The following is a 16,331-nucleotide window of genomic DNA, read 5'->3' on the forward strand; positions in this document are numbered from 1 at the left end:
TCTTTTAAAAATCTACTACTAAAATTTATAACCAAACGCTATTCTAATTAAGCATATAGTATGTCTTACCATACGTGAAATATTTTGTCAGCCGAATGTAAGTAACTTTTTATTTTTTTATTTTTTAAATAAGCATAGAATGACATCATCAGTATCAAGGGTGGTTCAAGCAAATTTATGGACAAAGGCAAAAATCAAACGGAGGCCTTGCGTTTTATTTTTTTATATAAAATTTTTCTTTTTTCTATAAATAGTATTTAATATATTTCTTAAAATTTATAATTTATTATTACTAAACAAAAATAGGCCCCTTAAATTTTGGGGTCTTAGGCGGCCGCCTTTTCTCCTAAAGGGTTGAGCTGCCCCTAATCAGCATTCAACATTTGTACGTTACACTTTATGCATCAGCATTTATCATTGCAAAACCAGGAAGGCGACAACATGCCGACATATATAGTATACATAGAGTTGGCAAAATGAGAAGCTAACTATTAATATAATAATAATAATAATATTTGATGTTTATATATCCCTTCAGTTTCAACTGAAAAATGACAAAAGATTTTGTTAATGTGAATCTTTAAAAATAAATAAATAAATAAAGTGATAAAAAGCGTGGAGTGTATACTCTCTCCGTTCCCTTTTAGTTACTCGCCCGTCAATTAAAATAGCTATTTTATTATAACATATTTATTAAATGATGTTTACTATTGTATTTGAAATTAATTTGAAGAAAAAATAATTAATATTAAAGGTAAAATATGAAAACAATCTTAATATGTCAAAAATGACAAAAAAGAATCGAACGAGAATGTTTTAAGAATATATTCATGAAAAATTAATCAAATTTTAAAAGCATAGATCAAACTAATTTTCAATGGATCAAAAAGTTGCGTGGATTCTTTTTAATGGATCAATTTTTTTTATTTTTTTTAAAAAATTTAAAAAAAAATTAAAATTAAAAATAAAAAATGACATGGCCCTCTAATAAGCTGCCACGTGGCAAGACTGTTTTTAAAAACCATCTGTTAAAAAGTAATGGCATGGATGGGCCGGTTTTGTAACGGCGATGGCATGAATGAGCCCAACTTTTAACGGATGGCATAAATGAGTTATTTCTGATAGTTCAGTGACATATTTGAGCCTTTTTCCTTTTTATTAATTAATATTTAGTAGTAGATATTGAAAAATAATTTGAAGAATAAGTAATTAATATTAATAATAAAATATAATGTTTTTTATTTTTTTGATCTATTAAAAATAATAAATAAAAATAAAAGTTAAATTAAAAAAATAATGAGAAATAAAATCGAATGAAGAAAGTAATTAGTGTATAAATTTTTTTAAGTCGAATGAAGAAAGTAATTGATGTATAAAAAAATTCACAAATGACATTCTAAATCGACACAAATTCGATCAGGTGCACTCGCTCCATCTCTTCTAGTCATGTGTATAGCTTTCTTGATTTTAGTGATTGCTACTGGCTGTCTTGTTTACTGTTCTTATTTCGATTCATTTTTTCTTCGCGTCTTGGCTGACTATCTTGTTTGTGGGTGATAATTTACTTCTTTATTTCTGCATTTCATAGTAGTGTATTACGTGTTAATTTTACTTGTGTTTTAATCAGCTTTGTTGTGTAGTAATTCAGGAGTGTTGGCTTGATGGTACTTTTTTTGTTTGCATTATTGTTTAGGCTTTGTGCTTTTAGCTTTATTGGTTGGTGCTCTCTGGTGGATGTGGTAGATAGTGTTGGCTTAGAGTTATGTCTTTGGGCGGGGCTTGGGTCGGGGTCGTGGACTAGGGTGAGGGTAGGGGCGGGGGGAGGGGGCAGGAAGGGTAAAGGGGCTAAGGGTGACTATAGCTTGAGGGTAGGATCGTGGAACATAGGGTCTTTGTTGGAGAAGTCATTAGAACTAGTGAAAATTCTTAGGAAAAGGCGAATTAATATAGCTTATCTTCAAGAAACCAAATGGGTAGGTACTGAGGCGAGGGTAATAGATGATTATAAGTTGTGGTACTAAGGAAGTATGAGGAACATGAATGGTGTAGGTATCCTAGTAGATGATGATCTTAGGAAGCAAGTGCTTGAGATTAAGAGGGTCACAATAGGATGATGTTGATTAAGCTAACTATTGGAGGGTCTTCTTGGAATATTATTAGTGCGTACGCATCACATGTAAGCTTGGATGATGAAAAAAAAAAGATTTTGGGGGGATTTGGACGAGATGGTGAGGTGTGTCCCCAGTAATTAGAAGCTTTTCATAGGAAGAGATTTCAATAGGCACATAGGAGCTTCTTCGAAGGGTTATGATGAGGTGCATGGAGGCTATGGGTTCGGTATAAGGAATGTTAAAGGAGTGGCACTTTTGGATTTTTCTTGGACATTTGGATTGGTGATAGTTAATTCAAACTTTCCCAAGAAGGAGGTCCACTTGGTTACCTTCTGTAGTTCGGTAGCCAAGACTCAGGTTGACTTCTTGCTTCTCAGAAAAGGAGATAAGGGTATTTGTAAGGACTATAAGGTCTTACTCAGTAAGAGTCTCTCGGCCCAGCATAGGCTTTTGGTAATGGATTTGGAGATCATAAAGGAGTGAAAGAGGAGAGGTGTAGAGGATCACCCGAGGATTAGATGGGGTAGTATGACTTTGGCCAGTGCACAATGGATATAGGGGATAAGCTGATGGCGAGAAAGGCTTGAGGGAGTGAGAGGATGTTGATATTATATGGGATGAGACTGTCAAATGCATTAGGGAGACAACTAAAGATGTGTTGGGGGTCTCGAGAGGCCGCTCGAACAAGCACAAAGGGGACTGGAGGTGGAACAAAGAGGTGAAGGGGAAGATAGAAGCTAAGAAGAGAGCGTACACAAAGTTGGCTGAGAGTAAGAATGAAGAGGATAAATGGAAGAATAGGGAGGAGTATAAGATTGCTAGGCGAGAGGCGAAGTTAGCGGTCACGAAGGCTAAGAATGCCGCTTTCAAGAGTTTATACACAATGTTAGATAGTAAATGTGGGGATAAAAAATTGTACGGGCTCTCCAAGATTAGGGAGTGCAGAGCTCAGGACCTGAATCAAGTAAAATGTATTAAAGATGTGGACGACATAGTTTTGGTGGAGGAGGGTCGTATTAGAAAGAAATAGCAGTCTTACTTTCATAAGCTCTTGAATGAAGGAAGGGATACTAACATTGTGTTGGGGGATTTGGAGCATTCCGAGAGGTTCCACGATTATGGTTATTGTAGGCGCATTAAGGTTAAGGAGGTTAAAGAGGCTATTCGTAGGATGTATAGAGGTAGAGCGACAAGGCCAGATGAGATTCCAGTAGATTTTTGGAAGTGCACAAGAGTGACAGGTATGAAGTGGTTGACTCGGTTGTTTAACATAATTTTTAAGATGACGAAGATTCCTGACGCTTGGAAGAGGAGAATAATGATTCTGTTGTATAAGAATAAGAGTGAAATTCAGGATTGCAACTAGTATAGGGGTATCAAGTTGTTGAGTCACACTATGAAGGTTTGGGAGAGGGTGGTTGAGTTGAGATTGTGGAGGATTGTTACTATTTCTGTAAATCAATTTGAATTTATGCCAGGGCACTCAACTACTGAAGACATCCATCTCGTTCGGAGACTGGTGAAACAGTATAAGGAAAGGAAGAAGGATTTGCACATGGTGTTTATCGACTTAGAGAAGGCCTATAATAGAGTTCTGAAAGAGGTTCTTTAGAGGTGTTTGGAGACTAGAGGTGTACCTATGGTGTATTTTAAGGCGATTAAGGATATGTACGATGAAGCTAAGATTCGAAATAGGACTAGAGGAAGGGACTCGAAACACTTTTTCGTCTTGATGGGGTTAATTAAAGATCAATGCTTAGTCCGTTTCTTTTTACCTTGGTGATGGATGTTTTAACGCGGCATGTTCACGATGAGGTACCTTATTGTTTGATTTTTGCGGATGATGTAGTCTTGATTGATGAGACACGTAGTGGAGTTAATGTTAGATTAGAGGTTTGGAGACAAACCCTTGAGTCTAAAGGTTTTAGGTTGAGTAGGATCAATACGGAATATTTGGAGTGTAAGTTCAGCGAGGTGTCTCATGAGTTCGATGTGGTTGTTAAGCTTGACACTCATTCTATCAGTAAGAGAGATAGTTTCAAGTATCTGGGGTCTATGATTCAAGGGAATGGAGAGATTGATGAAGATGTCACTCATCGAATTGGGGTAAGGTGGATGAAATGGAGGCTTGCCTCCGGTATCTTGTATGACAAAAAAGTACCTCTCAAACTTAAAAGAAAGTTTCACGGAGTGGTGTTTAAACCAGCTTTGTTGTATGGGATGGAGTGTTGGCCTATTAACAAGGCCCATATCCAGAAAATGAAAGTGACGGAGATGAGAATGCTTCGGTGGATGTGTGGGTGTACTAAAAAAGGTATAATTAAAAATAAGGTTATTTGAGACAATGTGAGAGTGACTTCGGTAGAAGCTAAGATGAGGGAAACAAGGTTTAGATGGTTCGGTCATATGATGGGGAGGAGCACGGATGCTCCAGTGCGGAGGTTTGAGAGGTTGGGTAGGGATGGTTTTAAGCGAGGTAGAGGTAGACTGAAGAAATATTGGAGGGAGGTGATAGACATGACATGAAATAGCTCCATCTTACCGAGGACATGACCCTAGATAGGAAGTTGTGGAGGAGACGAATTAGGGTAGAAGGTTAGTCTGAGTTTAGGAGGTTGTATCTTTTAGTGTGTTACTTAGAGTACTTGTTTATGATATTATTAGATATGTTACTTTCTATTGTATCTTGTTCTTTTACTATTTCTTATCTAGATTGTTTTATTTTGAGCTGGGGGTCTATCGAAAACAACCTCTCTATCTCACATTTGAGTTGGTGGTATAAACTGTATACACTTACCCTCCGTAGACCCCACTTGGTTGGAATATACTGGATATGTTGTTGTTGTTGACATTCTAAACTCATATTAGTTTTTCCCACTCTCAATGACTCAAACCCCTACCCTTTCGACCACCCTTTTGTCAATCTGAACCCAACACCTATTATACTTCACATTATTTTTCTAGATTACATTTTTTTTAATTTTTAATAGTAATTTTATTTTTTACTTTTATGATGATTCAAGGGAAAAGTATGCAATATATATATATATATATATATATATATTTAAATTTAAGTGAAATTTGTTATATCACATCTAAATTTGTGGGGATTTTATAATCCCTCTGAACTATTTATTAGTATATTTTAGTGATATTTATAAGTTAATAAAAATTTAAAAAATGCTAAAAGATTTTAAAAAAAGAATTTAGTGCAAATACATATCAATAAAACACACTAATAAATAGTTTAGGGGGTCATAAGACTCCCACAAAGTTTTAGGAGGGTCATAGAACCCCACAAAGTTTAAACATATTACAACAAATTTGATCAAAGTTTAAATATATTTAAGAGCAATTTTCTCATTATTCAAATTCATAATTTTTAAAATTGAGAGTGAAAGAAAATTTATCATTTGAGGGACTTCTCTATTTTAGACTACATTTAAATATTCCTAGAACAAATAAAGTACTTTCAACTCAATCCAAACAACACCCATAGCACAAAAACATGTTTCAATTTACAGATTACTTATCCCCATTTTAGTATTATTATCTTCAACGGTTAATGGAAATAAATAAAATAAAACAAATAAACAAAATGGGAGGTGAAGAGAACGGTAGTAGCAGTCAAACATGGCTCCGGTTTAACACGTAAGCAGAAGTAACAAAACCGCCGTCTTATTTTGTAGTCAATTAGCAGGCGGTTTCCTACGGCCCCATCGTCATAAATTACTCCCTTTATAAATCCTTGCAATTGCCTCCATTTATTTTCTCTTCAAAACCATACAGTTAATTAAGTTCATTTCATTTATCCTCTCAAATAACTTTACACTATTTTCAATTTCCTCCAAATGGGTGAGGTAATTCCATAATTCCTAGTAGTTTTTCCTCAAATTTCATTTTTTTTTTTTTTTTATTGTTCTAGTAGTTAATTTTTGTTTATAATTTTTGAATTTCAGAAAAAAGAAGAAACCAAAGTTAAAGGAGCAGAGAAGAAGAATGAAGGCGGAGAAAAAAAGGATGATGGCCCTGCCATAGTTTTAAAGCTTGATTTGCATTGTGAAGGTTGTGCCCAAAAAGTCAGACGTTTCATTCGCCACACCAGAGGTAATTAATTTCATTTTTGTTAAAATTATCATGAATTACATTGAAATAATGACTCTTTTTTTCAGTCACTCAGATATAATCATGGAAATTATGTAGTATATCTTTTGCCTAAGTTTATTTGCTTATATTTATATTATGATTTGGATAAATTTGGAAGAAATGGTTTCTTCATTTCGCCGGTACATGCACTTTTCTGAACTCTCAAGCAACCATCATTGTTAGTTCCAAATTTTGTGGTCGAATTTTCCATAAGATTTTCACATTGTAGAATTCGATATTCAAAGTACAAGTAGAACTACACATATCTCTCTCTCTTATAGGTTGCACCTATCCTTTTTAGACCCCATGGTAATACTAAATTGGATATGTTGTTATAGGTAACTAAACGTACATACATATTTTGAAGTTGATGTTTCGACTCAGAACTCATAACGTTTAAATTTAAATTATTTATTAGTATAAGGTAGAATTTAGCATTGGGCTTAATTGATTTGTCATTTATCCAAATGAAGGTGTGGAAAACGTGAAATCGGACTGTGAAAGTGGGAAATTGACAATAAAAGGGGACGTAGACCCCTCATGGCTCCGGGAAAGGGTCGAGATCAAGACCAAAAAGACGGTGGAGCTCATATCATCGTCGTCCAAAAAGGGCGGCGGTGATGGCACCGCAGATAAGAAGAGCGGTGGTGATGTCGCCGCAGATAAAAAAGGCCGTGAAAAAGCAGAAAAGAAGACAGAGGACAAGAAGGCTGATGAGAAGAAACCCAAAGAGGTAAACATAAAAAGCCTTTTGAACATAATGCTTCAATTTGTTCATGTTACTTCTCGTTTTAGTTCATTTAACAAAATAATAATGTTTAATACATAAAATTATAAGAGTCAAACTCTTCTACTTACTTAAATTTGACGTCAAATAAAAATTAGACAAACAAAATTAAAACTTGAGGTAGTAGTCGAGCACAATTTCAGTTTCATGTCTGAACTTTTTTTTACTGTTGTTAATTCAATTACATAATTAATGTTCTGATATTAGTCATCTGGATTAGATTAATTGAATTAGCATTAATTGAATTTACACTAATTTATTTCGTTTTTCACCTTGCTGTGGTTATTTAGATCCAAGAAAGCAGTGTGGTGGCATTGAAGATTCGCGTGCATTGTGACGGGTGTGCACATAAAATAAAACGAGTTATTAAAAAGATTAAAGGTAAGATACACTGAATCCCCTTGATCTTGTTGTTACATATTTTGTTAATTAATTACGTAGTTTAGAATATTATATAAAATTAGGTGTGCCATGCAATCATCTTCTCAGTTCCCAGATAATTATTTTGAAATCTCAAGATAATGATTCCTTTCTCGTGAGATTATTGTTCATAATGGTTGACTATATATCTCCTTATAGCGATGAATCTAGAATTTACGATCTCAAATTAATATACCATAATACTATACTTCACGATGAAATATATACAAAGTCGTAATGAAGTTTGTCTTCGTGAGGGGCTACCTGTAGCCAGATTCAATTCCAATTACCTTAAGAACATAATGGAAGGACATAACACTATTCTACGCGCACATATGTGAAATTAGTTGATTTCTTAGTATATTGACATGGACCATTAAAAAGTTAGTTAGGTTCCTGTGAATCCGCACGCAATGTGCTAGATCTGTATCCTTACTTTTTACTTTTCCTTTTTTGACAGGGGTGCAAGAAGTGAAGATAGAATCAGAAAAAGATTTGGTAATGGTAAAGGGGACGATGGATATAAAGAATTTAACTGCCTGCTTGACTGATAAATTGAAGCAAAATGTTGAAGTTGTTCCACTAAAGAAAGACAATGGTGGTGGTGAAAAGAAAGGCAAGGAGGGTGACAATGACAAGAAGGAGATAGAGGGTCGCGGCGGAGACAAGAAAGAAAAAGGCGGTAGTGGTGGTATGGAGAAAAAAGACGGTGATTCGAAGGTGGCTAGTAGTGGAGGAGGAGGAAGTAAAAGTGTAGATCCAAAAGAGCAAAAAAGCGAAGTAATCAACAAAATGGAGTACTATGGTTATAATGCAAATACGGTTTTCTCAATGCCTATGCAAAATCAAAGTTATATGGATCAAGGTTATGGCGCGACAATGTATGATCCTGGTTATGCTCATTCGGGCTATGTAGTTGAGTACGGACACCAGCCACAGTATGTGCCACCACCTCCTCCACCAACGTACTTGAATGCGCCTCAAATGTTCAGTGATGAAAATCCCAACGGTTGTTTGATCATGTAAAATGATCACCATTGACCAATGTTTCTGAAAGACGCAAACTCGGAGGAGTCTTGTCTATGAAGTAGAGCAACCTCATTACATCATTTTCCCTGCAACGAAGCTTCTAGCTTTAATTTTAGATAATACGAATTTTAGTTCAGCTAAAATTGTACAAATTCCTAATATATAAAAGCTGAAGAAATAGTTATAGATGAGGATAGACTATGTAGTGTTGTCTTAGGAAATTCTATTTGTAGTGGAGAAAGGCTAAACCACCATTAAGTGGTGCAGTAATCGGTAGTCATTTGTTTATTAATTTTGACTAGTATGGTATTAATTATATTAGTTTGTAACTTGAAATGTATTCAATTTCTTCGAAGATATTTTTTATTATACAAAGTTCTTCTACTCCTATGATCTAAGAGCTAGTAAATGTAATTCTTGACGTTTCAACTCATGGTTAGTGAGAGGCTATTTGACTATGTTATGAACTAATTGTCTCATATTGAAAAAATAGAGAAATGCTAAGGAGTTTATAGGTCAAATAAGTTTTTCCACCTATTAGGCTAGTCTTTTGAGTTGGGCTTTTCCAGTTGATTTATAACATTGGTACTTTCGTTAAGAATCTACGTGTGTGTGGAGTCGCGTGTTGGGCCGTGACTCGAAGTGGTGGCTTAGACCCAAGAGGGGTGCCAGTCGTGACCAACTGGGCATAGCCGTGACCAACGAGGATTGATCCATGCATGGAGTCGCGACTCAGAGTGGTGGCCTGTACGCCAGGAGTGACGGCCTGGACCTAAGAGAGGTGTCAACCATGACCAACTAGACTCAGCCGTGACCAACGACGTCGTTGGTTCTCAAACGGAGGCGATTGTTATGAACCACTTATCTCGCAGGCGATTGTTATATGAACCACTTATCCCGCATTGAAAAAATAGAGAAATGCTAAGGGGTTTATAGGCCAAATGAGTTCTCCCACCCATCAGACTAATCTTTTGGGTTGGGCTCTCCCGTTTGATTTATAACAGACTAGATACAAATATTTAATTTATGTCCAATCCAAAGTTGATTTGGTAGATTGGAACATAAGAACATTAGAAAATGTTCACTATTAGTCACTTCAAATTTTCACATAATTGGACCCAAGACGGGTGCCAACTGTGACCAACTGGACCCAAGAGGGGTGCCGGCCGTGATAAAAAAGGATCGATTCACGCATGAAGCCGTGACCCGAAGTGGTGGCCTGTGCGACAAGAGTGGTGGCCTGAACCTAAGAGGGGTGCCAGCCGTGACCAACTGGGCTCAGCTGTGACCAACGAGATCGTTGGTTCTCAAGCGGAGGCGATTATTATGAACCAATTGTCCCACATTGAAAAAATAAAAAAATGCTAAGGAGTTTATACGCCAAATGAGTTCTCCCACCTATCAGGCTAGTCTTTTGAGTTGGGCTCTCTCGTTTGATTTATAACAGACTAGATACAAATATTTGATCTATGTCCAAACCAAAGTTGATTTGTTAGATTGGAACATAAGAACATTAAAAAATGTTCACTGTTAGTCACTTCAATTTTTCACATGATTGATGTTACACCCCTTTTTACACTAAAAAGATTAGATTTTTAAGTTTGAAATGATTTTTATTATTAAAGTGACAAAGGATGAGAATTTATTTCGAAAAAAATTATTTACAATTAAATTTAGAATCACCACTTGACATAAATCGGGTGTGCCAAGTCACCCTTAGAAATCCTTTTTCAAAATGATTTGACTCTTTAAAACTGATTTGCGAATAGAGATTCCGGCTAAGGAATTCTGTTGATCGAGGAAAAGGTGTTAGACACCCCTCGATCTCGTGGTTCGACCACGGTCTCTTGGTGAAGCATATCAGCTAATTTGACACTACGAATGTATAAACTACACAAAACACATAACACAATCAATCAAACAAGCAAAACGAATCCCAAAAATATAAGTATAAATAATATAAATACCAACCTTTTTGGAAGTAATTACACTCTCTCCCACTTTTTTAATTACTTTACACTCTCTCCCTATTAATATACATAACATAACCGATATATACATAACATTTTGTGTATTTGTTAAAATTTTTGTAATATGTTTAGGGAGTTAAGATTTTTTGTAATATTGGAAATATAAGTTGTATATTTGTGTAATTTTTAGAAAATATAATGTCCAGTCCAATTATACAGTCCCAAAAATAGAAAAATGCGGAAATGTAAACCTACGCTAACCTACACTAATCCTAAACTACTCTACAATGCTTTACTCGATGCCTCGGACCTCGATGCCTCGGACCTTCATCACGAACGTCCTCCGAATACAAAATACTTTGGGACATTCCCCGGTGAATAAGTACAATATAATCTCGGGGCATTCCCCAACGAATGAATACACCTTCAAATCTTATGTGATAAAATAGAAAGAAACATTCACACGCCTATGCAAACATTCAACAAAACACCATTCCTAAAATTTACCTACCCGAGCATTTGCCTACTAGTTTCGATCTAAAACGTGATATTATCAAACTTAGCAAATTAGACGCCTATTTTGCATCAAACAAACATCAATTAATCACTACGAACTAATCACGTTCATTTTCTTTCCGTTTTCAATTCTCACCCCCGCAATCCATTCTCAACATGATTAAACTAATTCATTGCACAATCCACCAATCAAATTTTCACATTCGAATCCAATATCAACCAACAAAATGAAGATTCAAATATGCCAAACACATAAATCACGGATTTCGTGCTAATTTTAAACGGGTCTCGCCGGAGTTAAAATTGGGTTGATTGTCTCGATTTAATTGGAGCTCCAGTGAGCTCAAATAGTAACGGAAAAAAGAAGTTTTTGGCGAATTTAGAGATTTTCGGCGAGCTTTGACAGGTGTGGGTTGGATTTAGGTGAGTTTAGGGCAACCGACGACGTTTTCAACATGAAGCTGCCGAAATAGTAACAACAATGGGGTTTCTGGTTTCTCTCCCTGTTTCGATCCGATCTCTCTCTCTCTATGTTCTCTACTCTCCCTCGCGTCTCTCTCTATTTTTCCTATTCCCCGTCGATCTCGCTCTTAATCTCTCTTCCTCCCTTAATCTCTTTTTCTATATCAATCTCTCTTTATTTCTCACTATTTTTTCTCTCAACATCTCCCTAAATCTCTCTGTTTTTTCTCTCAATATCTCCCTCAATCTCTTTCCGGCCAAACTCCGATCAACTCCAGCCCATCATCTTCTCCTATTCACTGTTTTTCCGGTGGGCGTGTGGAAATTTTTCTTGAGCTTTCTTCTCCCTTTTCGGTGATCTCTATTTGTGTATGGAAATTGGGAGTATATGTGTGTGTACGAATATTCAGTGAGTGAGTATAGTGTGTGCGAGGTATGTGTTTTGTATGGAATCAGTGAGGTCTCTGTAATTCCCTTCTCCGTGAATGAGTGTGTGCTGGTGTATATTCTGTGAAAATGGAAATGGTGAGTGAGTGATGGTTATGTGTAGAGTGTGTGTTGGCAAGGATGATGGTGAGTATTGTGTGCAATGGTTTATGAATATGCTCCCCTGGATGTGAGTCGGTGTAATTATGTATATATTATTGTGTGGGTGATGTGGGAATTTCCCTGTGGGCCACCTTTTTGTGGTCGTTGAAACTGTGTTTGTGTATATTGATATATTGCCTATGTGTATGTTATTATGTGTGTATGAGTGAGCATTTTCCCCTCCTTACTGGAATGGAAAATGTACGTATATATGGAAATTTTATCCCCTCTTTATGAATAAGTTGATGGAGTCCATGTGTGTATATTCTCCTATGGGCGAAAAACTTGAATGGGGAAGGAGAGCCTAGGGGGTACGTGAGTATGGAGTGTGAGTTGGTTGAGATAAAATTTGTTATCAATTTGTTGAGTGTTAGTTGCTATTTTTTGTCATTTTGTGGAAGAATTATGTAATGGTATGGGGTGTATGGTAAGGTAAAATGAGAAAAGTTATATTGGGGAGGGACAAAATTAGGTGTCTACATCATGTCCTTTTTTGGGTGTAAGCATAGTATTTTCAAAAAAAAAAGTAGACAACGAGACCAAATTTTGACCCGATCATTATTCAAGGAAAGAAACAAAAGGAAGAAGGACAGCCGAGGAGAGTCAAGTGAGGTCCCGTTGATGTTCCGGTCCGCTGCTCCGTCATTGAATCAAAAATGAAAATTACAAGTTAAAAAGATGACTGAAATTACAAAATCCCATCTATGCAGCTTCTCTGGACCCTTGACTTGAGTTTCATCATCCCATTTTTCGGGCGGGCTCTCGACTTGTAATTTCATCACCTTGTTCTCTAGGCAGGCTCCCGACTTGCAATTTCTTCAACTTGTTGCTTGACTTTCAATTTCTTCACCCCATTCTCCAGGCGTGCTCCTGACTTGCTATTTTTTCACTCTGTTGACTTTCAACTTCTTCACCTTGCTGCTTGACTTTCCATTTATTTGCCCTGTTCTTCAGGCGGGCTCTTGAAATCAAATCAAAACTAGAAAGAAAATTATTCCATACAAAGATTATCATAAAGAGAGATTTCATTTGCCAGAAAAGTAAAGTTCCAAACAACAAGAATTAAAATTGTTTTTGCCCCAGTTTATCTTCAGAGGACTTTTGTGAAAGTCACATCATAACTACTTGTATGTTGTAATGATAAATCAAGACTCTGACCAAGAAATGCATCTCTTGAGAGTAAAACTAAATTACCAAGATTAGGAAGTGCGTCTTCTAAGAATTAAATTTAGGAATTCTGACTAGAAAGTGCGTCTTCTAGAGATAAAAGTTTAAGTTAAAAAGTGTGCCACCTGACAAATGAAAACTAATAAGAAAGTGCGTCTCCTAAGGGTTAAGTGCAATGACTCGACTAGAAAGTGCATTTTCTAAAAATCAAGGGACTGACTCAATTAGGAAGTACATTTTCTAGGAATCAAGGGGAATGACTCAACCAGGAAGTACATCTTCTAGGAACCAAGGGGACTGACTCGACTAGGAAGTACATCTTCTAGGAATCAAGGGGACTAACTCGACTAGGAAGTACATCTTCTAGGAATCAAGGGGAATGACTTAACTAGGAAATACGTCTTCTAGGAATCAAGGGAACTGACTCGACCAGGAAGTACATCTTCTAAGAATCAAGAATTAAGTTAGAAAGTGCATCACCTAACAAGTAAAATTCAAATTACCCAATCAAAGAAGTACGTTTCCTTATCAATTCCGCTTGAATTACCAAAACAGAAAGTGTGTCTCCTTACCAATGCCGCTTGAGTTACCCAAACAAGTAAGTGCATATCCTCACAAATGCCGCTTGAATTGCCCAAATAAGAAAGTGGGTTTCTTTATAAATGTCGCTTGAATTGCCCAAATAAGGAAGTGCATCTCTTTACAGATATCGCTTGAATTTACCAAATAAGGAAGTGCGTCTCCTTACCAATGCCACTTGAATTACCCAAACAAGGAAGTGCATCTCCTCATAAATGCTGCTTGAATTACCCAAATAAGAAAGTGCGTCTCCTTACAAATATTGCTTAAATTTTTCAAGGAAATGTGTCTCCTTACAAATGTCATTTAAATTACTCATACAAGGAAATGAGTCTCCTTATAAATGTCACTTCAATTACCCAAGGAAATGTGTCTCCTGGACAAGGAAGTGTATCTCCTAGAGATATTGGATTATGAGTTTTACTATGGTTTTGATTACCAAACCTGTGCAACAACATTACCTCTTGCATTTATATAAGTGAGAATATTATGGCCTTTGATGTTTAGGCTTTGAAATCCTTGAATTGAAGACAACCTGTGTTCCTGTTTCATACAAAGAAAACTTGTGAGTTTAAAAATATGGTGGCTGGTTTATGGCTTTAGATTTTGTGGAAAATCGCTCTTACCCTCGTCACATTTAACCTTGCTTCCAACCATTAGCATGTGTCATTGAATTGCTTCATCATTGACCCAAACTCAGATTATTAAGAGTAACTCTGAAACAACTACACTATCTTTTCTTTACCATAATCCTCAAATAAACCCTTTGAACCTTGGTATTTTCATGAGTTCCCAGACTTATCTATTGACAAAACTTTCTGCATGCCTCATTTTGGCTTACAATTATGTCTCTTTTATGTCCTGACTTTTGTCTTGCTTTATACAATTGAAGAATCTGGTAGTCAATTTTGAAATCTTTTCTCACTTATTTTGACATGGACTTGACTTAAAGACAAGAGAAAAAATGACAATGATTTTTTTATTTGGATAACTGACTCAAGAAAATAAAATAAAAATAAAGAGAAGAAAGAAAAGACAATGAATGTCCTATTTGAAACAAAGAACAAAAAATTTATCTAAAAATGACAGTCAACTCTAATGATTATGACATCCATTTTTTATTAAACGACACGATCTTTCATCCAAACTTTTACCAATTGTTGTTGAGTTAATGGCCTTGAAACTGAGTTGCTTCCGTAGGTCAATTTCATTTAAGACCTCATTTGGCTAGTGGCGCCTTGAAGGATTTTTCGCCAATAAGTTTCTCTCATTTTCTTACTCTCAGCTCACCGTTTCCCTATGGTATCTGTGAGGGTTTTCAGTCTGAGACTCTGTCATTTTCATTTCTCTCATATCACAGTCTTCTTATAGTGTTCGTAAGGATTTTCATCGATAAGACTCTCATTTTTATCTCTCTCAACTTACCATCATTTTACGGTGCTCGTGAGGGTTTTCACCAATAAGACTCTCTGATTTTTATTTCTCGCCTGATTCCTTATGCTGAGAAAGACAAACAGTTCCAAAAATGTGTCATCATATCCATTGCATGCTTAGCCTTAACATTATCCAAGATTGATCTGAAGGTCTTTCTTTGGTTGTAACTTGACTTTTGGATAAGGTTAGAAAGAAAGGATGGCATGAGGCCCAAGCGACACTTGAAGTGGGTTAGGACTTTCAACTTTTGGAATCGATTCTAAAAATAGACCATATCTGACACAAGCAAGTCTACCAAAGTCTCATACCCGGAAAAAGTCACAACACAAGATCAATATACCCAATCCACCACTAAAGAATCACCTACCAGGGTAGATACACAAATAGGCATGGCAAGAGGCTCATTAACAGAATCAAAATCCAAAGCAAAATACACAGACTCATAGAAGAAAATCGATCCAGGATCAAATACTACAAATGTAGGTCTGAAACAAACGGAGCGATACCTGAGATCACAGCATCTGAAGCCTCCGCCTCTTATCTCACTACTAAAAAAACTGAAAAATCAACCACAAAAAATCGACCACACATTATGGTCGGAAAAAAACGACCACAAGTGGTCGGTTTTTATTTTTTAATTTTTTTAGAAAGCGACCACATGTGGTCGCTTTTATATTTTAAAATATAAAAATAATTATTTCGTTAATTTTTATATTAATTATTATTTATTTTACAAATAAAAATTTAAAAAAATAACAAAACCGACTACTAGTGGTTGGTTTTTCTAAAAAAATATAATTGAAAAATATTTTAAAAAAACGACCACACCGACTACTAGTGGTTGGTTTTTCTAAAAAAATATAATTGAAAAATATTTTTAAAAACCGACCACATGTGGTCGGTTTTTAAAATTCTTTTTAAATTTATCTTAAAAAAACTTATCATAAGTGGTCGGTTTTTAATTAAAAAAATAAAATATTTTTAAAAAAATCGATCACTTGTGATCAATTTTTTAATTTAAATAAAAATTATTTTTAAAAAAATCAACCACTCGTGGTCAATTTTTGAAGTAAAAAAAATAAAAAATTAAATAATATTTTGTAAACAATAATTATATATATG

The 16,331-nt window shown here is 35.6% G+C and overlaps 1 protein-coding gene across 1 annotated transcript; it reads left to right on the forward strand.

The window, feature by feature from the left end:
- The first annotated feature begins 5,818 nt into the window (after positions 1 to 5,818).
- On the forward strand, positions 5,819 to 8,881 carry LOC107844442 (heavy metal-associated isoprenylated plant protein 6-like). Its single transcript, XM_016688856.2, has 5 exons — positions 5,819 to 5,971; positions 6,071 to 6,218; positions 6,731 to 6,990; positions 7,335 to 7,425; positions 7,925 to 8,881. Exons 1-5 carry the CDS (start codon positions 5,963 to 5,965, stop codon positions 8,488 to 8,490), a joined length of 1,074 nt encoding a protein of 357 aa, XP_016544342.2. The 5' UTR covers positions 5,819 to 5,962; the 3' UTR covers positions 8,491 to 8,881.
- The last annotated feature ends 7,450 nt before the right edge of the window (positions 8,882 to 16,331 follow it).

The sequence above is a fragment of the Capsicum annuum genome, chromosome 10, assembly GCF_002878395.1.
Source record: "Capsicum annuum cultivar UCD-10X-F1 chromosome 10, UCD10Xv1.1, whole genome shotgun sequence".
NCBI classification, from domain to species: domain Eukaryota; kingdom Viridiplantae; phylum Streptophyta; class Magnoliopsida; order Solanales; family Solanaceae; genus Capsicum; species Capsicum annuum.

What these genes read in the sequence shown, in the direction of transcription:
- LOC107844442 (XM_016688856.2), top strand. An exon ending in TTTCATTCGCCACACCAGAG is followed by an intron (nt 6,219 to 6,730) that starts GTAATTAATTTC and finishes ATCCAAATGAAG; the next exon opens with GTGTGGAAAACGTGAAATCG. An exon ending in AGTTATTAAAAAGATTAAAG is followed by an intron (nt 7,426 to 7,924) that starts GTAAGATACACT and finishes CTTTTTTGACAG; the next exon opens with GGGTGCAAGAAGTGAAGATA.